This window comes from Pseudophryne corroboree, chromosome 5 (assembly GCF_028390025.1).
Source record: "Pseudophryne corroboree isolate aPseCor3 chromosome 5, aPseCor3.hap2, whole genome shotgun sequence".
In the NCBI taxonomy this organism is placed as follows: domain Eukaryota; kingdom Metazoa; phylum Chordata; class Amphibia; order Anura; family Myobatrachidae; genus Pseudophryne; species Pseudophryne corroboree.
Genome location: NC_086448.1, coordinates 529,239,006 through 529,265,304, shown reverse-complemented (window position 1 = coordinate 529,265,304; position 26,299 = coordinate 529,239,006). Strand labels below are relative to the sequence as shown.

At 45.0% G+C, this 26,299-nt stretch overlaps 1 protein-coding gene across 8 annotated transcripts in view; it reads left to right on the top strand.

Annotated features, from left to right (window-relative positions):
* Positions 1-26,299, top strand: part of MAK (male germ cell associated kinase) — a 175,670-nt gene that overhangs the window by 57,859 nt on the left and 91,512 nt on the right. For 7 of the 8 annotated variants that reach the window (XM_063923142.1, XM_063923144.1, XM_063923148.1 and 4 more), the window contains 2 exons: positions 22,878-23,170; positions 23,292-23,346. In XM_063923142.1, coding sequence (XP_063779212.1) covers positions 23,070-23,170; positions 23,292-23,346 — 156 coding nt within the window. In that variant the 5' untranslated portion in view covers positions 22,878-23,069. Of the gene's footprint in view, positions 1-6,134; positions 6,227-22,877; positions 23,171-23,291; positions 23,347-26,299 lie in introns of those variants that run through there. The other variant, XM_063923146.1, reaches the window with a different exon arrangement.

Sequence of the window (26,299 nt, the reverse complement as noted above, 5' to 3'; positions counted from 1 at the left end):
GCATCAGAAAGCGTGTCTCTCACACACAGATCCTGCAGCCTTCCCAGGCAGTCTGCCCATACTAATCAGGTTAGAAGCACTATATCACTCTTACACAGCTGAAACCCTGATTAGCCCTCTGTGAGGCAAAAGACCCGAACTGGGCCCAATGTCTAGAACTCGCCTTATCTCTCTCTCAGAGCCTTTACCCAGCTTTTACAGCAAACTGAAAAGGTTCAGACAAAACAAAAAGCATTTTTCCTAGAAGTTAACATTTTCTAAAACATGTAAGACAAGAACCTGGGACAAATATACCTGCCCTCAAACACTATCCCAGTGTTCTTGTCACAATATATAATATATAGAGAGAGAGAGATATGTATATATATTAAAGATGCTGTTTTAAGAGATATATATAATCAAACATGCCCAAAGAGACATGAGTATACTGGGTCCTAGAGTCAAAGCTATGTCGATTTCTGCTTGACGTGTCCTGTAGAATATGCAATGGACAGATGATGCCAACTTAAGTGGCATATGGAAGGCTGAGGATTGTGTGGAGAAGGGTTCTCGGACCTGGTCTCCACGGCTATAGCTGGTAATTCTGATATTTTGCCTTATATTCCTGCACAGCCTAGGAAAGCACGTCATTATCAAATGCAGCTTTTCGAACAAAGAAACAAGAAAGTCCGCGGTGCGTCCTTTCTTGCCAGAGGCGGGGCCAGAGGAAAGAAGCTGCACAACACAGCTAGTTCCCAGGAACAGAAGTCCTCCCCGGCCTCTATGAAAATCCACCGCATGTCGCTGGGGCTCCACAGACGGAGCTAGACCCGGTGGGGGCACGCTTTCGTAAGTTCTGCAACAAGTGGGTTCACTCCCTGTTAGATCCCTGGGCAATAGATATTGTGTCTCAGGGATACAGGCTGGACTTTGAGAAGATGCCTCCTCACTAACGGCCCTGCCGGCTTCCCCCCACGAGAGGGAAACAGGGTTAACTGCAATTCACAAATTGTATCTCCAACAGGTGGTGGTCAAGGTTCCCCTCCTTCGACAAGGAGGGGGTTATTATTTGACCATGTGGTAGTCCCGAAACCAGACGGTTCGGTCAGACCCATATTGAATTTAAAATCCCTGAACATATACCTGAAAAGGTTCAAGTTCAAGATGGAATCGCTAAGAGCGGTCGTTACAAGCCTGAAAGGTAGAGATTTTAGCGTGACTCGGGACATAAAGGAGGCATACCTTCATGTCCCCATTTATCCACATCATCAGGCATACCTCAGAATTGCGGTACGGGATTGTCATTACCAATTTCAGACGTTGCCGTTTGGTCTCTCCACGGCCCCGAGAATATTCTCCAAGGTAATGGCGGAAATGTTGGTGCTCCTGCGGAAGCAAGGTGTCACTATTATCACGTGCTTGGACGATCTCCTCATAAAAGCGAGATCAAGAGAGCAGTGGCTGAACAGCATATCACTTTCTCTGGAAGTGTAACGGCAACACGGCTGGTTTCTATGTATTCCAAAGTCGCAGTTGGTTCCTACAGCTCATCTGCCTCTCCTAGGCATGATCCTAGACACAGACCAGAAAAGGGTTTATCTCCCGATAGAGAGAGCTCAGGAGCTCGTGACACTGGTCAGGAATCTATTAAAACCAAAACAGGTGTCAGTGCATCACTGCACTCGAGTCCTGGGAAGGATGGTGGCATCATACGAGGCCATTCCTTTCGGCAGGTTCCATGAGAGGACCTTCTAATGGGACTTACTGGACAAAGTGGTCCGGATCACATCTTTAGATGCATCGGTTAATCACCCTATCCCCCGGGGCCAGGGTGTCTCTCCTGAGGTGGCTGCAGAGTACTCACCTTCTCGAGGGCCGCAGGTTCGGCATTCAGGACTGGGTCCTGGTGACCACGGATGCAAGCTTCTGAGGGTGGGGGGCAGTCACTCAGGGAAGAAGTTTCTAAGGGCTGTGGTCAAGTCAGGAGACTTGCCTTCACATCAATATCCTGGAACTAAGGTCCACATACAGCGCCCTAAGTCAAGCGGAGACCCTGCTTCGCAACCAATCGGTGCTGATTCAATCAGACAACATCACCGCAGTGGCTCATGTAAACCGCTAAGGCAGCACAAGGAGCAGGGTGGCGATGGCGGAAGCCACCAGAATTCTTCGATGGGCGGAGAATCACGTACGAGCACTGTCAGCAGTGTTCATTCCGGGAGTGGACAACTGGGAAGCAGACTTCCTCAGCAGGCACGACCTCCACCCGGGAGAGGAGGGACTTCATCAAGAAGTCTTCAAACAGATTACAAATCGATGGGAACTGCCACAGGTGGACATGATGGCATCCCGCCTCAACATAAAGCTACAGAGGTATTGCGCCAGGTCAAGAGACTCTCAGGCGATAGCTGTAGACGCACTGGTGACACCGTGGATGTTCCAGTCGGTTTATGTGTTTCCTCCTCTTCCTCTCTTACCCAAGGTGCTGAGAATCATAAGGAAAAGAGGAGTGAGAACAATACTCATTGTTACGGATTGGCCAAGAAGGACTTGGTATCCAGAGCTGCAGGAAATGCTCACAGAGGACCCATGGCCTCTGCCTCTAGGGCGGGATCTGTTGCAGCAGGGACCTTGTCTGCTCCAAGACTTACCGCAGCTGCGTTGGACGGCATGGCGGTTGAACGCCGGATCCTAGTAGAAAAAAGGTATTTCGGATGAGGTTATTCCTACGCTGATAAAGGCTAGGAAGGACGTGACGGCTAAACATTATCACCGTATACGGTGAAAATATGTTGCTTGGTGTGAGGCCAGGAATGCCTCTACAGAGGAATTCCAGCTGGGCCGTTTCCTTCACTTCCTACAGTCTGGAGTGACTTTGGGCCTAAAATTAGGGTCCATTAAGGTCCAGATTTCGGCCCTATCCATTTTCTTTCATAAAAAACTAGCTTCTCTACCTGAAGTTCAGACGTTTGTAAAGGGAGTGCTGCATATTCAGCCCCCTTTTGTGCCACCAGTGGCACCTTGGGATCTTAACGTGGTTTTGAGTTTCCTGAAATCTCACTGGTTTGAGCCACTTAAGACCGTGGAGTTAAAATATCGCACGTGGAAAGTGGTCATGCTATTGGCCTTAGCTTCGGCTAGGCGTGTGTCAGAATTAGCGGCTTTGTCATGTAAAAGCCCCTATCTGGTTTTCCATATGGACAGGGCAGAATTACGGACTCGTCCGCAATTTCTGCCAAAGGTGGTGTCATCTTTTCATTTGAACCAACCTATTGTGGTGCCTGCGGCTACTCGTGACTTGGAGGATTCCAAGTTACTAGATGTAGTCAGGGCTTTGAAGATTTATGTAGCCAGAACGGCTGGAGTCAGGAAAACTGACTCGCTGTTTATCCTGTATGCATCCAACAAGCTGGGTGCTCCTACTTCAAAGCAAACTATTGCTCGCTGGATCTGTAACACGATTCAGCAGGCTCATTCTGCGGCTGGATTGTCACCTCCAAAATCAGTAAAAGCCCATTCCACAAGGAAGGTGGGCTCTTCTTGGGCGGCTGCCCGAGGGGTCTCGGCATTACAGCTTTGCCGAGCAGCTACTTGGTCGGGTTCAAACACCTTTGCAAAGTTCTACAAGTTTGATACCCTGGCTGAGGAGGACCTTGTGTTTGCTCATTCGGTGCTGCAGAGTCATCCGCACTCTCCCGCCTGTTTGGGAGCTTTGGTATAATCCCCATGGTCCTTACGGAGTCCCCAGCATCCACTAGGACGTTAGAGAAAATAAGATTTTACTCACCGGTAAATCTATTTCTCGTAGTCCGTAGTGGATGCTGGGCGCCCGTCCCAAGTGCGGACTTCTTCTGCAATACTTGTATATAGTTATTGCTTAAATAAGGGTTATGTTATGGTTGCATCAGGTTTGTCTGATGCTCTGTTGTTGTTCATACTGTTGACTGGGTATGTTATCACAAGTTATACGGTGTGATTGGTGTGGCTGGTATGAGTCTTACCCTGGATTCCAAAATCCTTTCCTTGTAATGTCAGCTCTTCCGGGCACAGTATCCTTAACTGAGGTCTGGAGGAGGGACATAGAGGGAGGAGCCAGTGCACACCAGTAGTCCTAATTCTTTCTTAGAGTGCCCTGTCTCCTGCGGAGCCCGTCTATTCCCCATGGTCCTTACGGAGTCCCCAGCATCCACTACGGACTACGAGAAATAGATTTACCTGTGAGTAAAATCTTATTTATCCTTGCAGTGTAGTGTCAGTTACGCATAATTCCCCTTGTAGTGCAGTGTCAGTTACGCATAATTATCCTTGTAGTGCAGTGTCAGTTACGCATAAGTCCCCTTGTAATGCAGTCAGTTACGCATAATTATCCTTGTAGTGCAGTGTCAGTTACGCATAATTATCCTTGTAGTGCAGTGTCAGTTACGCATAATTATCCTTGTAGTGCAGTGTCAGTTACGCATAATTCCCCTTGTAGTGCAGTGTCAGTTATGCATAATTCCTCTTGTAGTGCAGTGTCAGTTACGCATAATTATCCTTGTAGTGCAGTGTCAGTTACGCATAATTATCATTGTAGTGCAGTGTCAGTTACGCATAATCATCCTTGTAGTACAGTGTCAGTTACGCATAATTATCCTTGTAGTGCCAGATACACTTAACGCCCCCCTGTAGTGCCAGTCACTAGTAATGCCCCAATACTGCCACTTTGCCCCCTAGCCCCTCTCACCTGTCTCCTGTGTGCAGTGCAGCCAGCGGGACAGTGAAGCAGGTGCCGGAGCTGCTGAGGCTGCTTCCTCGGGAGAAGGTGGAGGAGAGCACCACACGCCGCTGGTTACCCTGTAGCTTGCAGCGCCGGGGAGGCCGGAGAGACAAGTGCGGCAGCAGATAATTAGCGGCGGCGGACCCGGAGGCGGTGGTAAGGCCGGAGCTGGGAGCCAGCAATGCACTCCCAGCTTCGGTCTTACCACCGCCTCCGGGTCCGCCGCCGCTAATTATCTGCTGCCGCACTTGTCTCTCCGGCCTCCCCGGCACTGCCAGCAATGCACTCCCAGGTCCGGGTTTACCACCGCCTCCGGGTCCGCTGCCGCTGATTATCTCCTGCCGCACTCGTCTCTCCGGCCTCCCCGGCGCAGCCAGCTACAGGGTAACGGAAAGCACCGGGTATGGGCGGCTGCTTTCAGGAAGGCTCACACCAACACCAGGAGTCAGTCAGGGGGGATGAAGAGAGGGGAGGGAGCCTTGTTCCGCCACCTCGCATAGGTGATTGGACCAGCGGAACCAGCCTGGATCCGCTATCCAATCCCTGTCAACGACGCACATGTATATGTGCCGCTTTCACAGCTTTTTTCAATGGGCTTTTACAGCCCAGTGTTTGGCTCCGCCCACCCGCTCTATCCCCGTTACCATTGTAAATGGGAGGCACTTGCTATCAGTGCCTCCCAAACTAATTTAATGTCATAAAATGAGCAGAATAATATAAAGAAGACACTTATAATTATAACACAGAATCTGTGTCATAAGTATCTTCTGTGCATTATTGTAATCATTAATGACAGGGGAGGCACTGCCTCCCCTGACTGCATGTCCCTGGCGGCTAGTGCAAGTGCGTGCTGTTGATGACGACAACTATATCAATGTATATATAGGGGCAGTGCACTTGCATAAATAGGTACAACTCTGCATACAGGGGAATACCTGCATTTAATTCCGTTCATGCAATGCGAGTTTAATTGTGGGCAACTAGCGTGCAACCCTGCCCTTTAGTGTTGTAGCTCTTGCCTTTAGCTACATGATTCCTTAAGCAAACAACTATGTAATAAATAATATTCATAAAGGAATATTAAGTCATAGAACAATTCTTGTCACAACATGTTTATAGTGCTAAAAGTTGGTGTTTGCAAGAAGCAAGTGTAACATATATAATGGTAGTGATAATTAAAGATTATGTGGATGTCCGGTTACTTAGGATAGTGACAAAGAAAAGATATCGGCATATAATGTAACTTTGTGAAGCCAGTGTAGGTCCATTACGTGAAACATGAGTCAGCACAACTAGGTCAAAGATAGTATGATAAGTTCAAAGCTCTACTACATTTTATATCCTGCAGCAGAACAACCAAGTCACAGAGAGATTCAGAATCCTGACTCCCTGAATCCCGACACTACTCGGAATGCTGATAACGGCATCCTGAATAGGGTCACCATCCCGGCTGCTGGGATCCCGAATGAGCATCTGCCGGCCCACCAAAAGGTAAGCCGCAAGTGGGGGAGGTTAGGTTTAGGCTGCGGTGGGGAAGTTAGGTTTAGGCACCACCGGGGGTAGGTTAGGCTCAGGTGGGGTGTGGGAGAGGGTTAGGTTTATGGCTGCTAGAGAGGAGGGTTAGGTGGCCAGTGGGAGAAGGTAAGTATACTTACCTGCCCTTATCGGGATTCTGATCATCCGATGCTGCGGACGGTATACTGACCGCTGGCATTTCAATCCCAACCCAATATGACTAAGTAAGCCTGATTCCGATTTGGACCGTGTTAGCATTGCTGCTGCACCCTTGCACATATCAATGCTAACATTTACTTATATTAGCAGTAGACGTCTGGTGTAAATAGACGCCTCCTGCATGCATGTGTGATCTGCTGCTGCGTCCCAAAACACAGCATGGGATCACTGTGAGACCATTTCCCAGCTACGTAACCTTTAGACTGGTGGCCGCAGCTCCATTAACAAGGACAGGAAATCTGCTTTGACAGATGGAGACTATTGGCACTCTGGCATGAAAAGAACGGGTCTTGCACATGTGCAGATCACCCACCAAGAGATTAGTAGGTAAACCATTGGGTTTACATACTAATGGAAATCAGGTCCATAGCATACACATGTAACACCCATATTGTTGCTGTTTCCTCTGCAATTACATCTCCAGCATGCTCCCTCTCTGCCTGCATCTTTTTACTCATACCTGACTTTTCTTTTTCCTCATCTGCCCACCTGTGAAACTGAGTTGTGAGCAAAGCAATAAAAAATTAGTCATTTTGCATCTGGACAGATTGTGTTGCATTGCTAGGGATGCAAATATATATATATATATATATATATATATATATATATTGACAAAGCCTAATATATATCCTATATTAAACACGCTAAAAGGTTAAGAGACTCAGTACGCAATTGGAGTATGTGGTACCGTAAGGGTACGTACTCAGTGTAGCGGACGCTTAGCCGTGGACGAGACGCACGAGCGGCACGTTCGCTCACGGCTTAATGCGTAAAGGCAAGCACGCTATAGGCTGCCGATTACCGTAATGATACGCTATCAGCGTAGCGGACGCTCGAGACCACGAGGAGATCACGAGCGGCGCTGACGCTCACAGAGTTAAACCTTTGTAACTATCATAAACAACGTACTTATATTGTAAACCTTTGTGCAGTGATAAGGTGTAAATGCAACACAGTGTAACCTTGTTAGTTTAAAAGCTGTATGAGCGACTCTTACACTCTGAGAACCCTTTAGCAATATAATAAACACTCAAATACCGGTCTAAGGGTCTAACACCTTTTAAGGGAATGAATGAACGTTCAATTGCAAAAGAATACACAATACAAGTTATACACTACCAAAATAACATAAAATACCTAACCGAGTTACTACACATTAAAATACAACTAAGACACAATTACATTTAAGGGGGGAAGGAGAGAGAGAATGGCTTACAACAAAATAGGAGATAAAGATGGTTGCAGAGAACTTACGCACAAGGGGAACAATCGCAAGCGCCTTTCTGGATATCCAGCTCCCGATTATCAGTGATGAGAACCGTTGAAAAGAGTAGAGAGCTGGCCCAGGTCGGCTTGTCTTTATATACACTTACACACAGTACAGTACAATGGTCCCTACATTCTTATTGTTCATTGGACACAGGAATACGTCTCTGCATTATAACAAAAGGTCATAGGTTGGTTCATACAGGTGGGCTGTGACTATTTCAAACTGCTCAGGTGGGAGGGAAACTGGGTTTCCCGCCGCATGGGTAATAAAGTGCAAATATAGTAAATGTCCATAACTATACGCACGAGCGAGTAATCCGCTTCAAACCAACACCGGAATATTGCTAATTATATTCTCTTCCGATGGATACTAAACACCACTGTGTAACCCCTGTCTGACCCTTCGTATCAAACAAAGAGGAATCTCTTTGTCCCCGAACATGCTATATTAACTAAACTTTCAGATTCTATCAAAGGGACCATAATCTACAAAATACATTATATGACTAAAATATGTTACGATTGAGTCGCCCGCTAGACGCACACAAACTCTACCGTAAATGCGCATACCGTGTGCCTGCGAGTGCACGCGACCGCGAGTATACGCACGCACGGGAGAGCTCATGCTCGTGCAGCGGGCACACGCATGAGGTGCATATATGGCAATGTGCAGCGTGATATTTTTCTGACTTTGACAGTCCACCCTTTGGCAGTCACCAATAACTGCCACTTCCTAAAACAGTTCAAAAAGAGAAAAATATATGTCATATGTAAATACATTTCTATGATTGGGTAAGGGAGGAGAGAAGAAGGTAGGAAAAGGGTATGACCTAGTGAGATAGCAGAAGCATGTGTGTATGAATCCATGTTTGGGGGGTCATGTATCATCGTGCCGTACGTGTTTTAAATCAAGCTTCGAGGTATTGCGAAGTATACATTTGAATTCCTTCTTATCCCGTATTAAGGGTCTGTGGATGGGCTGTCAAACTTTACCGAGCTCTTTTCGGCTTTTGGTTGCAACAAAATGGGGGAGCACATTTTAGTTGATGATACATGAATGGGGGGATATGTGAGTGCTGATATCTGTGCCTGTATTCCCTATCGACTATGTGTGTCATTACCTGAAGGTTGTAGAGATGAAGATAAGAAGCAAGTATGGTAAATGCAGTCGTAAACTATGTGAGTTTAATGTACATTTGCCGATTGAGGTCTTGTCTGATGTCTTCTCTTGATGTATATGTTGACTGTAGTCTCTGTGGGCTTTTGCCAAAATGCGAGCAAAAGCTTTCTCAATGTCCATAGGCTTACAAAAGTGTTGGGCTATCGTAAAATTTTAAAATTGCTAGGGATATTGGGGGTCTATGGCATTGTCCATCAATTGTCTGTGTAAAAGGTTGTCAAATTCTTCTTCCAAGCGGATGTCTTTGTACCTTGGAGGAAAACAAAGGAGAAACGGGTGAAAGAAACGGACCGTGGAATCACATTTTCATCACAACATTGTCTCAATGGTTGGGTCGTAAATCAAATCAGTCGTTGTTATTACAGTATCTTCACTTCTTAAACTCATCACTGGGGCGCAACGTTTACACTTTGTTAAAACCCGAACGCATCTAAATATCAGACCGACCAATATGATGACACCCAGAATACACAAAAGAAATTTCCCTACATCCATGATAATATCTTGGGTCCATTCTCCTAAACCAGAGAACCAATTTCGTGGGTTCAACCATGACACCCAACCGGTCAGCTCATTACCCACAGCAGCGAAGGTGAGATTGTGTCTCCTGCGGAACTCCCACTTTAATTGGAGAATGTCGTCCATCTTTTGGGTCTATGACCTCGACCGGGTCCTCGGTGCTATTCGTAATATAAGTGCAGCATTTTACGCCGTACTGCGTTGTCAGTGTGACACAATATCCACCTGTCACTGCCGTGAGATAATTAAGAACCATCCTATGCTGAACCAGTTCTGTTTTATAAGCTTGGAGCTCCTTTCCGGTATACCTGAATGTGTCATCATACATTTCAGTGATATTGTCTAATAAATTTGCAAGCGCAGATATATATTTATAATTTATCACTCCTCTGGCGGTACGAGTGATATGTAACGCGATTAGGAATTGAATCCCGGTGGATTCATGGATCAGGTCAGAGGCCGGATGCTCTGTTCTTTCTATCAGGTGCCGTTTAACGATGTGTTCGTAATGAGTGTGAGTATAAGGAGCTTGGGCACTGCGGTGAATATCCTTCATTTTAGTGTGGGATACGGTCATTACCTCAGGCAGTACTTTTCCAATATAACATAACCCTTCTGAGTTTGGGGCAAGCCACTTATACGCCTTCCTCCCGCATATGAAGTATGCATCATCGGGGAGAACATATGGGACGGAATAGGACATTACCATATTACAAATTTTCCATATGAAATCTCCTAACCCTAATTCTCCCATCTGTTTAGTACACGTATCTGTTTGTACGATCTGTGCACAGTATCCTGGTGATACTTCTCCAACTCGCATGATTCTACTTCCTAGGGTGTACCTATACCGGAAATATTTTCCACTATCGGCTATGTGGCGTATAAGCTCTGTATCTGTAGGCATTCTATCGGCTCTATATGAAAAGGTCATGGTTTTGTTATTCCATGACACTTCCCAATTTCCCGGCTTTCGGGGATTGGAAATGTTAAAACATACAAGGGATCTATCCACATGATATTGGTGGAGCTTCAAACTAGGAGGACTGGAGATATTAAACCTCCTGTCCACCGGCCTCCCACCATTTAGCTCAAGTACCTCCCCTATAGTTAAATGGAAATGGTACTAGTCCTGACTTGCTGTCACCGTGAGGTACTTGAGAGCATACCCAACAGTCTGTTTGGTTTAACACCTTACCCACTAATGAGTGATAGTCACCCAATGGATGCCGGTCCATGTTAATGTTAAAACTGGACTGACATTTCTTGATGCACCCATCCTCAACTAAGCTATCACAATGCCTACAGATGCAATTCTCTTTAGCTAACAATCCTTTACAATGTTTACGAATAACATGGCTGCTAGATCATTTTCTGGTACTCGCCTTTGCTCGGTGATTGTGTTTCTATTGGAAATTTACGCCTCCGTCTCTGTCATCAGAACCTTTCTGGATCCTTTCTCGACCTCACTGGTACTCTCACCGAAACAGACTGCTCTGGTCAACATCATGGTCAACAGGAAAATCCATATCACAGTCTCTTGGGGCAAGTCCATCTTACAGGAGGAGAAAAGGAGAAATTTGTAATGGGGGTACAGAAAAACAGTTTGAGGGGGAGAGAAACTTGTTACGATAATTAGTTCTCTAGTCTTGTTGTTCTTCTTGTTCTGCTGTCATCTCAAAGATGCTGTCTCTCAGTCTTCTAATCATTCTGGTGATACAATATTTCTTCTAGCTCAGCGCTCTTTCTGTAAGGAGAATAAATCTTGCATTACCATTTGTCCAACTACTGTGTGACATACCATCTGTAACGTTATGAGACCATGAGAAAGAAGAGAGAGAGAAAAGGAAAACAAAACAACAAGAGAGAGAGAGAGAACCGTTCATATATATATATGTGTCACATAAATCAACAATAAACAACAACAGGAAGAAAAACATTTTTCAAACATTTTTTTTCAGGAGAGAAAAAAAAACATTGTCAAATCTTCCGTTCACCATCAGGCTGTCACATCTACATGTCCAATGGTATCTCTGCATAGTCTCTCCCACCAGTATTTCCATACTCCACCCTTTGTATCTGGCCAGGATACATTGATGCTGGTAGGTCATACTGGGGTTTGGTAGACTTCTGCAAAGACCAAGTAGCTATGTAATGTTTGAGTCCTACCGATAACCGTAAGAGATGGGGAGAAAAAAAAAACATTTTACAGATACTTAACAAATATTTACCCCGGTCGTTCCTGTGTCTTCAGGGAATGACCTCCCAATTTATTAACCGTTACCTCAGGCTTACCATCAGTCCTAATGATCGCCTTTCCTGACTACATATCATGGGTGTGGCCCAAATTCTTCCTATGTGATCCCTGATTATAATTTGGTGTGTCATAACTTTGCTCATGTTCTTGTCTAGGGGGTCTGACTTTATGTGGGCTGTTACAGTTGCTGGCATAATGCCCTTCTCTTTTACAAAGATAACAAACCCTTGGCTTCCTCCATGTGCCAGTGGCCTGAGGTCTTGGTTGATTTGATGCCTCCTCAAACGCTTGGATGCTCATCACCATCAACCGCTCTCCCTGTGCTTCCCTGGTTCTTTGGATATTACGGTCATGCTGTTGTCTAGGGGATTGATATACCTTCTGTCTACTTCTTGATCTACAATCTCTTGCAAAATGTCCCTCTTTGTGACAATGGTAACAAACTACCACATTTGAATTTCTCACAGGATTTTGGGTCTTAAGCTGGTGTGGCTTCGTTGTCAGGGTTTGTCTACTGATTGTTATTTGCTTACTGCCCTGTGACTCCAGGTGTCTTTTGATGCTCCACTCGACAACGGCTGGGAAATATACTGCTAACTGTTGGTTGATCTGCTTAATACATTCCTGATTGTGTGCCTCCGTTTGAGGTACTTCTGTGTCTAATTTACAATCAGAAATAAATTTCGCAGGGTCAACACTGGAGGACAAACATGCCCTCAGCACTGTCCGCCAATCTTTGTTGGTGGGTTCTGTGGAGTTTCCTAGTTCTTTGATGAATCTCTGACATGCATCTAGGTCTTCCCTGGGATCAGGGAATTCAGACATAATTGCTCTCAATTCTATCCGGGACCAGGGACGGCGCATTGCACTGTCCCTGGCGGGAATGATTCCCTGATCGTCAGTCTTCCCATTGGGGACTGTGATCACTCTGACAGGACTAAATTCAATTATATCATCTTGTGTTGGTTCTTCAATATGAGGTACATTTGTTTGTGCATGATATATAACACCGTACGTACCTGTGGACACGACCTCGCCTGACCCTCCGTTAGGGGGTTTGATTACTGCCTTTACCGAATTGGTCGCGTCCACCTGGATGTCTGGTAGGATGGCTGCTGGAAACGGTGCAGACATTGTGCTGGGCTCACTTTCTTGCTTGTAGTCCTGAGGGAAGTTTGACATGGGGTGCGACTTGCACAGGTTAATATTTGTAATTTTTACACTTTCATTTTTATAAACATTATTACATTTGTTACTTTCATTCTTAATACAGTTACTAAGTGCATTTTTATCGTACACCATTGCGCCATTCTCTGCAACCATAATCCTCTCCATTGCCATGTCTCTCTTCCCAAGATGAGAGTCAGATATGTAAGTTAAATTTCTTTGCATTTCACTTTCCTGTTGCCACAATTTTAAATCATCATAATGTCTAATACGCCTTTTTGAAGATTTAATCAGGCAAACTCTTCTCTTTAAATTCTGTAATACTTCTGGGTTAAAAGTATCTACCCGGGAAAACTTCTCCCCGTCATGCACAGTCATTCCTTCCCATTCATTGCATAACCTTTCTGTGTGATGACCATCTTGGTCTGATTTCTCACACATGACCTTGCCGACCTGATTGATCGGTTTCAAATCAACCTGAACCTGGGTTGATCGCCCCTTACCTGAACAACTGGCCCCCATCTCTGCAGGTGCTGCTTTCACTACCTCTGACTTCAAATCAGGGTCTTCGGCAACCCTTACAGAAACCAAGATGCTCGGGGTAAGGCTGCGGTGGGGGTTTTGCTCCGAAGTCCGCCCACTTAACTCCCGTCCACGCTGGCCAATACGGCGACCAAAGTTCCCAGAGGTTCCGTACCCAACCTAGGGCACCTAAGTATGTCTACTTGCTCGGGCGTGTGGGAGTGTCTTACCCTCCCCAGCAAGTATCAGTCGCTGGAATGTCCCTGAGTGATCAGGCTACTTCCCTTAAAATAAAAAAAATTCCACAAATCACGTTAACAATGTGCAAGTAGCGTTCTTCTGAATTCAAGACACGCTAATGCACACAATCACATGCGGTACAATCGTATCTGCACACAAGCAACTAATCTTATGTGCGGAACGATCAGTGGAATCGAAAATCTCTGCTGCGAATTCCTTCAGCAATGAGCTTTGTTGGCCTATATGGGTCTCGCACCAACCCTCTTCGGTTGTGCTCTCTACTTCTAGTCTGCTGTACCTGAACCTCCTGGTCCTTGACCTCCTGGTCTGTTATGTACAGCAGACTCTACTGCTCAAAAATATGTCGAGATTAACAAGGGACGCCTCCTAAGCCACCCCACGCTATCACTCTCGCTGGTGTACCTCTTTCTACTGGCCTATGGTTCCCACTTCCGTAATAAAAGAGAAATCTTATATATATACACACTCTTACATTCGAACACTCTTATTTCTGTACAGAATTCCTTTCATTCAGTAATAGTCTAACCCAGAAGAATTGCAACAGAGAAAGTCTTTTTCTTTTAACTTTAAACTTTTGGATTTGAGATAGATTTGTGTTATTTTCACGTTACTTCCTTATCGCCTATTAAAACAATACTATCGTGTGGTTTGTATTATGTGGGCGTATCCGTACGCTCCGTTGCGTGATATACGCTCCGTGCGTCGACCCTTGCGTTGCGTACGCCCTGCCCTTGTAAGGACACGTGTACGCAGACCAAGTACGTCCACAGTAACACACTACACGTTTATCAATGTGAATGATCTTTAACAGTAATCATTCACTGACACCACCCAAATCTCCCTTGTTTTCTAGGCGAGACTGTGTGCGTGCCTTTTACAATTATTCCCTTAAATATTTATCCTTTAACTATTAATAACAACAAATGTCTCAACACGTTATCACTAGTGTGTGGCAATCAGGAGAATGAGGTACGAACAAATAATGCTAAACACGAAATACAGGTGTGTGTGCTTATGCGTGCGTTCGCAAAACAGAAACTAAACAGGTTTTAAAAGACAATAACGTACTGTTCCTACCTTCCGGTTCCGGATTCCTTCAGCACTCCTTACTAAGCGAAGCAGACTCTTATCTGGTCAGCACTACGAGGAATATTACCTACCGCCTTTTGCTGACCGATAACGTCTGCTGAAATTACCTAGTGCAGATATGTGAAGAGCGGGCGAGTCCCCAATTGACAAAGCCTAATATATATCCTATATTAAACACGCTAAAAGGTTAAGAGACTCAGTACGCAATTGGAGTATGTGGTACCGTAAGGGTACGTACTCAGCGTAGCGGACGCTTAGCCGTGGACGAGACGCACGAGCGGCACGTTCGCTCACGGCTTAATGCGTTAAGGCAAGCACGCTATAGGCTGCCGATTACCGTAATGATACGCTATCAGCGTAGCGGACGCTCGAGACCACGAGGAGATCACGAGCGGCGCTGACGCTCACAGAGTTAAACCTTTGTAACAATATCATAAACAACGTACTTATATTGTAAACCTTTGTGCAGTGATAAGGTGTAAATGCAACACAGTGTAACCTTGTTAGTTTAAAAGCTGTATGAGCGACTCTTACACTCTGAGAACCCTTTAGCAATATAATAAACACTCAAATACCGGTCTAAGGGTCTAACACCTTTTAAGGGAATGAATGAACGTTCAATTGCAAAAGAATACACAATACAAGTTATACACTACCAAAATAACATAAAATACCTAACCGAGTTACTACACATTAAAATACAACTAAGACACAATTACATTTAAGGGGGGAAGGAGAGAGAGAATGGCTTACAACAAAATAGGAGATAAAGATGGTTGCAGAGAACTTACGCACAAGGGGAACAATCGCAAGCGCCTTTCTGGATATCCAGCTCCCGATTATCAGTGATGAGAACCGTTGAAAAGAGTAGAGAGCTGGCCCAGGTCGGCTTGTCTTTATATACACTTACACACAGTACAGTACATTGTCCCTACATTCTTATTGTTCATTGGACACAGGAATACGTCTCTGCATTATAACAAAAGGTCATAGGTTGGTTCATACAGGTGGGCTGTGACTATTTCAAACTGCTCAGGTGGGAGGGAAACTGGGTTTCCCGCCGCATGGGTAATAAAGTGCAAATATAGTAAATGTCCATAAACTTCTTATGTCCATAACTATACGCACGAGCGAGTAATCCGCTTCAAACCAACACCGGAATATTGCTAATTATATTCTCTTCCGATGGATACTAAACACCACTGTGTAACCCCTGTCTGACCCTTCGTATCAAACAAAGAGGAATCTCTTTGTCCCCGAACATGCTATATTAACTAAACTTTCAGATTCTATCAAAGGGACCATAATCTACAAAATACATTATATGACTAAAATGTGTTACGATTGAGTCGCCCGCTAGAAGCACACAAACTCTACCGTAAATGCGCATACCGTGCGCCTGCGAGTGCACGCGACCGCGAGTATACGCACGCACGGGAGAGCTCATGCTCGTGCAGCGGGCACACGCATGAGGTGCATATATGGCAATGTGCAGCGTGATATTTTTCTGACTTTGACAATATATATATATATATATATATATATATATATATATTATATATATGAAACGAGTCAAAGACCCTACGGCAGAGGTTCCCAAACTGTATGCCGTGGCTCCCTGGGGTGCCTCGGGACACTTGCAGGGGTGCCCTGGGTTGGTGGTCCAGGACCAATTCAAATTATTCATGGTCAATATAATAGGCAAAACCAGTGCTGGTGGCTGCCAGTCATAAAATATGTGGCTAAACAGAAGCAAATCTTGTCCCTCACCACACAACTGACCCTAAGGATGACATATAAACGCAATCTACTTAATGTAATATTTCTTTCTAAATTTCTCAATTAGAAATTTTTGGCCATGGGGTGCCGTGAAAATAATTCTGATATTCTAAGGCGCCGTGATTCAAAAAAGTTAGGAAACCACTGCCCCACGGTCTGTTCAACGTTTCGGTGCCTAGAACACACTTGGGTTCTTGATAAAGGTCCTAGGGACCGAAACCTTGAACAGACCGTGGTGTCTTTGACTCATTTTTTCTACAAGTCCCATGAGTGCTGCCGCTTTGGAGGAACTATATTATATATTATATTATATTATATTATATATATTATATATATGCTGTAGGAATAACGGGGCCAGACAATCATGGATACTGGTTTCCCTGCGGCTCATCATTCTCCCTACATCTTGTATCCGCCATCCCAGACTCCCTGCATGTTCACAGAGGGGATCATACCAGACACCATGGTAACTGGTTCGGGAACCTTTATATCCCACGGGGACCCCAAAGCGTATATACCATCCAGGCCCTGGCCATACCCCTTTAGCCGTGGGTATTACTGATACGGGTACTAATCCCGTTTATTTGTTTCACTGGGACTGTCGAATCAGGTTCACGAGACAGTCACAGCAGCGGGCCATGGATTTTGTCTCCCGATCCCTGCCACGTATGATATATATGAGCCGCAGGGAAACCAGTATCCATGATTGTCTGGCCCCGTTATTCCTACAGCATCACTATCTGCTCAGCACTGTTTTGCTTTCTCATGCTCTCTATTGGTGGAGTGTTTCCATGGCAATGTGGCCACAACTCCTGTGTTCACTCATACACACGATCGCTATTGGTGCTACACTTGTCACGTCATCACATTGAGCTGTAGCGTCTTGGTTACCAGCACAACCGACGCGACAGCATTGATGTCACTACGTCACGACCGGAAGTAAGACGGACCCGTCACGTCTCCGGCCGCGCATTGTGCACTGGCGGGCTTCTTCGGGTTATAAGGTACGTGAGTTCACTTTATCCTTGTTACACACCTTGACAAAGGGGCATGTGAGCCCCGAAACGTCGGCTTCATGTAATTGTTTTTGAATACAATTTCTTCTATTTACCAAATCCTCGAGTGCCGCTGCCTTTTTTGGAGTTCTGCATCATTGTTCCAGAAGGCACCGAGGGCCATATCGTCAGTAGGGAGAGTGCCAGTCCATTTGGGAGCTATACATTTTGGTGTGAGCAGGTTGCACCTGCCCGCCAGCAGGGGTCAAGGCACCTCCCCCCCTTAAGAGACTTTTCAACCACAGAATATCTTGCCGCACCCTTTGACCTGGTGAAGTTTTCCAGTCACCTGCACTGTGTTCTACACTTTTCCAGTTGCACCAGCACCTTCACTCCCAAGATCATCCACATTCACCTAGTATGGAAGCGTCATCCGCCCCGAGACATGATGATGACATGCCAGGGTGTAGAGGGATGCAGTCGGTTCTGGGAGAATCGTTCAGCTTCACGGACGACGACGCGGAACGCCTCCGCTTTAAGGAAAAACTAGGAGCAGCCGAAAGCACAGGGGGCATTGAGGATATATACCACCAATTGCTGAAATTGAAACGTCGCGAATGCGACTATTTACTACACGGAATCTCATTATCAGAGTACCACCGAGAAAAACTGATACCCAGAGGGTTCAGAGTGAGGAACGTGCCCACTATTGGGCGGTACAACCCAGAGTTCTGCAAAAAATGGGTTGGTATCCTCAATAAATGCAGCCTTGACCTGATCCTGTTAGTGGTGGAAGAGGCGGGCCGAGAATTGAGACACACCAGGGATAAGATCACCAAGATTGAGTCTGAACACAAGACCATCCTACAGGCCGACTCCAACCACGACTGGCTCATCAAATTACAAAAGCAATGTGAGGAGTACAGGAGAGACCTCATTAAATTTAAGCGTAATAAACATCAGATAGTTAAGGAAGACTACGACCTCAATAAAGTATACAGATGGTTGATGGGAGGAGAGGGGGGTCAAAATACCACCTATAACCCTAAAGGTAGACAAACCTGGCGTAGAAGACGGGAACAGAGAATGTACACCGCCGGCACGTCCAACAGCGACAGTGAGAGTGCCTTTTTGGACTCAGAGGGGTCATCCAGGGCACAGCCAGTCCCTTTAGGGACACCCGTGGAAACCCCCGTGGAGAAAGGCAGAAGGGGACGCCCACCCGCCGGGGCAAGCAGTGCGCGCGCATCAAAAGGGCGCGCAGCCAACAAGAATCCCTAATCTTTAATTTGTCCGACAGATCCTTCTCGGACACAGAACTGTGTGTTCTGGAGAAGGGTCTGTCATTTGTACCGACAAACCCTTTTAACAGTTTTCAATGGCAAGTCGAATTACATCGTTTCACGCGGAAGCTGAGACTGCAGGAACATTTTCAAAATTCCAACGCACAGGATAAAGCAAGTCAGTCAGCACTTGAGAACTTCTACCACACCCGACATAAATCAACTTTTGACCCCCCATCGACCAACCCCTCCATCCAATCTTTCACAAGGCTTTTGGACGATTCGTCATCAAATATACAGCAGCCTCACCGATTAGACATCGGAACCTCACCAGGGCCGAACAGGCGGCTCTTAGACAATTAGGGGCATACCGTGATGTGATCTTCCGCCCAGCTGACAAGGGGGGAGGATTGGTCATCCTTAACCTCTCTGACTACATCAAAGAAATTGAAGGACAACTGGCGGAGCCCGACACATATGAGGAATTGATGCATGACCCAACCGCCGAATATCAACATGAATTAGCGCTCCTCCTGGATCAGGCTAAAGCCAACGGGCTTCTGTCCGGCAAAATGTGTGAAGTTCTTAAACAGGACCATCCACTTGTACCGATCTTTTTTGTGGTACCCAAGATCCACAAGAGTGCCACATCACCACCGGGTAGACCGATAATTGCCGCGAGGGACTCTATTTTTCAACCCATTTCAATATTCCTTGATGGGATTCTGCAACCGCTGATCGTCAAGCACCATAATTACATCAAGGATACCACCAGCTTCTTAGAGCGCATCAACGCCATCGGCCAGGTTCCCCCAGAGACCTTAATGTGCGTGATAGATGTCAAGAGCCTATATACGAGCATCCCGCACGCAGAAGGCCTACAGGTGATGAAAGAGTTTCTAGTGGAAGAGAAGATGGAAGTCCTGGATATTGGTCTCTTCATGCAACTCCTCACGTTGACACTAGAGAGGAATTTTTTCATGTTCAATGGCAGATTCTTTCGACAGAAGACCGGGTGTGCGATGGGGAGCAATGTCTCCCCATCGTTCGCCAACGTCTTTATGCTTCAAGAGGAGCAGACAGTGTTTTTCGAAGACGGAAACATAGCTCAGCATATCCTGATGTTCGTCAGATATATAGACGATTTGTTCTTGCTCTGGACAGGAGAAACCAAAAAGTTTGAACGACTTATGGATGATGCAAACAGGAGACCCTCCACCATCAAATACACATACACCACCAGTAGGGAGTCCATCAACTACCTGGATGTACAGATAACAATCAAGGATGGCATTCTAAACACCAGCCTATACACGAAACCGACGGACAAGAATGTACTATTGAGGGCCAACAGCCATCATCCGAGACCCCTCAAGGACGGACTCCCTAGATCGCAAATGATAAGGGCCTCCAGGATCATTAGCGACCGATCCAGTCTGGAACAAGAACTAGACACCATGGTGAACAAGTTTGTCCAACGAGGATATGACCACCACAAATTGCAAGCGCAGAAGAAAGAAGTCATGGACATTCCTAGAGAAACCTTACTGAGACCGGCGTTGCGAAAAACCAAAGCAGTTATTCCATTTGTTAATACCTTCAGCACCACGAGCCCGGTGATCCAGAGAGCAGCCAGGGCCTTATGGCCAATAGTGGCCTCAGACAGAAAACTTCCAGCATTTAAAGACAAACGTCCCATGCTTTGCTTCTCCAGAGGCAAGAGCATAAGGGACACTATAGTGCACTCGGACATCACGGGATTTCAGGACGAGACTCTAAGGACATCCAACTTTCTCACCAAGGCATCGGGGTGCTACAGGTGCCCTAAATGCACCACATGTAGCAACATGATAGTAGGGTCTACCTTCAAACATCCCCACAAGGAGAAAATCTTTAGAATAAGGCATGTGGTGACCTGTACGACCACGCACATTGTATACATTCTTACCTGCCCCTGCCATCTGGTGTACGTGGGCAAATCCATCAGAACCTTTAGGGAGAGGATGGCCCTCCACAGGTCCGCGATTAAGCAAGCACTGCTGGGCAAGCCCTCTGAACAGCCCGTGGCAAGACATTTTGCTCTCATGGGTCATACACTGAACGATATCAAACACCAGATTATAGACCACGTACCACGATGTATACGAGGTGGGGACAGAGATCGCAAGTTGCTCCACATTGAGTCCAAGTGGATTTATGAATTAGGAACCATCAGTCCAGGGGGGCTGAACGAGAAGTTTTCCTGGAACATCTAAATTTGAGCCTGCGATGGACTGTGTGAGGGCCCCGTGCCCTTTTCTTTTCCCTTTCCAAGGACCTTCCGTCCCCTTTCTTCCATCCCTTCTGTCCCTCCCTTCTCCTTCCCTCGCCTTCCCTTCCCCTGGTTTCCCCCATCATTCCCATGACAGCCTGCCGGCGGTTCTCCCTACATCTTGTATCCGCCATCCCAGACTCCCTGCATGTTCACAGAGGGGATCATACCAGACACCATGGTAACTGGTTCGGGAACCTTTATATCCCACGGGGACCCCAAAGCGTATATACCATCCAGGCCCTGGCCATACCCCTTTAGCCGTGGGTATTACTGATACGGGTACTAATCCCGTTTATTTGTTTCACTGGGACTGTCGAATCAGGTTCACGAGACAGTCACAGCAGCGGGCCATGGATTTTGTCTCCCGATCCCTGCCACGTATGATATATATGAGCCGCAGGGAAACCAGTATCCATGATTGTCTGGCCCCGTTATTCCTACAGCATCACTATCTGCTCAGCACTGTTTTGCTTTCTCATGCTCTCTATTGGTGGAGTGTTTCCATGGCAATGTGGCCACAACTCCTGTGTTCACTCATACACACGATCGCTATTGGTGCTACACTTGTCACGTCATCACATTGAGCTGTAGCGTCTTGGTTACCAGCACAACCGACGCGACAGCATTGATGTCACTACGTCACGACCGGAAGTAAGACGGACCCGTCACGTCTCCGGCCGCGCATTGTGCACTGGCGGGCTTCTTCGGGTTATAAGGTACGTGAGTTCACTTTATCCTTGTTACACACCTTGACAAAGGGGCATGTGAGCCCCGAAACGTCGGCTTCATGTAATTGTTTTTGAATACAATTTCTTCTATTTACCAAATCCTCGAGTGCCGCTGCCTTTTTTGGAGTTCTATATATATATATATATATATATATATTATGCTAGATACAAGCTAATGGTCATTTTGGGAGTGTTTGTGTGAGGCTAGAGCAGAGACGAGGGCGTAATGTCATGCAGACACAGACAGTATTGACCGCAACTTGGTAACTTCTCACCATGTAGGGGCCCTTATATCCACTGTACTAACCCCTGACCCTAGCACAGTGTAAGCATTTTTTAATGTGCCCAACATAACAAACATTGTTAAATTGGCTTTGATGTTTAAATTCTAGGGGCTGAATAAATATTTTTTTTAAAACCAAACCAGGTGTGGTAAAAGATAATTTCTCCAGAAATAACATACCTTTATCCACTTTTATGGCATTATCTAAAATTTGGGCACTACACTGTGGAAAAGTAAGGGTACTACTGTGTGGTATCATTTGTATTATGATCATTTTCTATATCTACTTTAGCGACAAGATGTGTCCAAAATTTTGCCCTGCAAAATTAAAATGTGCCCTTCTCGGCAATCTGCAGCCTGTCCCAAAAAAAATCCTCGAGCACAGGTTCTCAAACTCTGTCCTCAGGACCCCAAACAGTTCACATTTTCCAGGTTTCCTCACAGAATCGCAAGTGAAATAATCTGCTCCACCTATGGATCTTTTAAAATGTATCCGCGAGTAATGAATACACCTGTGCACCTGCTAGGTTATCTGGAAAACGTGAACTGTTGGAGTGCTGAGATCCACTGTCCTAAAGTGAACACTAAAAACTCTTATCCATTCTCTTACTATTTCCCACCTTGACTACTGCAACTTCTGCTGTCTGGCCTTTCTTTTCTCAACAAAGCAATTTCAAAATAACAAAAAAATAGAAATGTAATTTCTGTGCTTTAGTCAACCTAACAAATTGTTTTCTAACAGTATTTGTTTTTATATTTTAGGTTCCATTTGTGATGGCAGCAGCACCCTCTTCTCAACAAGCTTCTCAACATAATCATTAAACAGAAACCTAATAATAAAATGTTCACATGTATAATTTGTGCATACTCCTTTTAAAACATTAATTTGTTATTGCTGGCTCTCAGCTGCTACAAAAGTTATTTACTTGAGCCTTAAGAAGTAAATTAAAAAAAATGAACCGGTATACAACAATGAAGCAACTTGGAGATGGCACTTATGGTTGTGTGCTAATGGGGAAAAGCAATGAGTCTGGAGAACTAGTAGCTATCAAAAGGTATGTGTTCTCTTAAAGGAGGCCAGTCTGCAAAATACACAAATCAGATTTTTGTTGAAAAGTTATGAAATTATTTTGTTATCATACAATTTGTGTTCATTGTTATTGTTTCTTCCCAAAGGATGAAAAGAAAGTTTTACTCCTGGGAAGAATGTATGAATTTAAAAGAAGTGAAGGTAATTTTACAATTTAGTAGTGCCATGCATTTTTGACCACTTTAAGTGTTGTCACTGTTTTGTACTCCAGTCACAATATACAATAAATTGCCCCTTTTCCAAGATGGTAAATAACTCTATTTTAAACGGTCATATTCACCATGTCACGCTTGTGTTTGTTAGTGGAACCGGGGTCAAGAAAAAGTCTGTATAGGTGTCTTGAGTAGTGTAGGTGAAGCTGACAGGCCTGAGGAGACCGCCAGATCTAAAAGTTAGTAATGCTTTCCTGACCGGGAGTCGAACCCGAGTCTCGGTGGAGAATGCTTGATCGTAACCACTAGACCACCAGGGACATTAGTGTTGGTAATAGGATGGTATATATTGCTGTGAAAAGTGTGGCAGTAGATTTACCAGGTTGGATACTGGATTGATACTGTAGATATGACAAATACAGTAACACTATACTTACTTAATAACTGTAATCTGGAAATACTGGGGCTAGCACTGGTTAAACCGAGGAATGTAGCTTGCGGACTGTGACCTGGAGACTGGAACTATTGGAGCTAGATATCAGACTGGAACCAATAGTAACTGGTAATGGACTGGAACGGATGACTCGGGATATCGGACTGGAACGGATGACTCGGGATATCGGACTGGAACGGATGACTCGGGATATCGGACTGGAACGGATGACTCGGGATATCGGACTGGAACGGATGACTCGGGATATCGGACTGGAACCGATGACTCGGAATATCGGACGGGGGGGTAATTCAGAACTGATCGCTGGGATGAGTATTTTGCTGCCCTGCGATCAGATAGTCTCCGCCTATAGGGGGAGGGGAAAATCACTGTGCAAGTGTGCGATCGCTATGTTAGCAGAGCTGCAGATGGCCTGTATGTACATCATAGTAAAAAACATTAGATTACATTTAGCAATCTAGTCATCATTATATCAGATACTGATTGCTAGAGAGACAATAGCATTCAAATTGCCCTGGTTACTTTCATTGGACATTTAAGATGGTGCTGTATGCAATAACCTGCAAGATAGGGGCAAGGTTGCGCAGTTCCAGCGAGTCTGCCTGTATTTTTTTTTTTTTTTTTAAATATGTTTACAGGTTGAGTCTCCCTTATCCAAAATGCTTGGGACCAGAGGTACTTTGGATATGGGATTTTTCCGTATTTTGGAATAATTGCATACCATAATGAGATATCATGGTAATGGGACCTAAATCTAAGCACAGAATGCATTTATGTTTCATATACATCTTATACACACAGCCTGAAGGTCATTTTAGCCAATATTTTTTTTAACTTTGTGCATTAAACAATGTGTTTACATTCACACAATTCATTTATGTTTCATATACACCTTATACACACAGCCTGAAGGTCATTTAATACAATATTTTTAATAACTTTGTGTATTAAACAAAGTTTGTGTACATTGAGCCATCAAAAAACAAAGGTTTCACTATCTCACTCTCACTCAAAAAAGTCCGTATTTCGGAATATTCCGTATTTCGGAATATTTGGATATGGGATACTCAACCTGTATTAGGAAACAATAAAATACAAGTGTAACACACACATTTTTCACGACAACTGTACAGCAGCAATAGCTTCCATAACAATATCAGAGCTAAGGATGTATAGGAATGTATAACATTACATCTGTACAAGAGCAATCACATACAGTAGTAAGGGAATGAAGGTAAAAGAAGATTGCGGATATTACAAAACAAAACATATATCAGGGATTGGTCGTCTCGCGGTACCATTAACAGTGTAAATAAGCTACTTTAAGAGGGTATTCTTGAAGACAATAAAGTTAAGGTTAGAAGGGTGGTGATCCCCTCGTAAGTATCTCTGTATTGTACCATGTAGTATATTTAACTACTTTACGCATGCTATCACAAATTGGTTGTGGCAGAGTTACAACATAGGGCAGCCATATTGTAAAGAACTGTGAAGAGTTGGATTCCGCTCTAAGAGAGCATTCAATCCAGTCCATTTGGTATAGATGTGTCAGTCTAGGAAGCAAGAGAGTTATGGGTATTGGGGTTTTGTGTATCCACTGAGACAGTATGGTCTTTTTCGAAGCTGCCGCTATCCGAGCTAATAATAATTTATTGCCTGTAGATACTGAACAACAATCAGGATCATATTGATTCCAAAAAGCCCACAGTAAAGTAGGTGTGAGAGGAATATTTAAAGTCGTTGTAATGTAGTTACAGACATCTTTCCAAAATAATTGTATAATAGGGCATGACCAAAGGCAATGGATGATGTCTGCATCAGGTGAGGAGCACTTGAAGCAATGGGAATTATCAGAAATGCCCGTGAGATATCTGAGACGAGGAGTATAATATGCCCTATGTAAAATTTTTAAATGCATTTCGGCATAGGAAGAAGATACCAAATATTTATTAAGTAACAAGTGCCAACGTATTATGGTCTGTAAAGGGATGCCTGGTAGAGTGGTCGACCATTTAGCCAGGCCTGTGGTTTGACAATCTAAATCAATCTGGCGTCTGGTGTGTGCATAAATAAAGGATGTAGGATAGGGAGACTGAGGGTTTAAGCGCAGTTGGACGTCTAGGGGAAAGTTATAGTCTGCTGGCCGTAGGCGTGTTATCAATTGTGTTGCAAAGCTGCGGATTTGAAAATATGCGAATAGAGGTATATGTAAGTTCGGAAATTTGAGTTTTAATTTAAACAGGGGGAGCACTTCGGTACAGGTGGCATTTAAGAATTGATACACTAAACGTAAACCGTGAGAATACCAGGTCTTGACAATCACATATGTGTCCCCGCCTTGAAAGTCTGGGTTATGTAGGAGTGGTTGGAATAGGGAGCAGGTAGTTGTCAGCCCTATGCGTTTTCGAAGGTGCTGCCACGCTTTGCACGGAGCGAGCAGCAAGGGGTTCGAGCGGATGGATGTCAGCGTGGAGGGGTCTGGAAAATG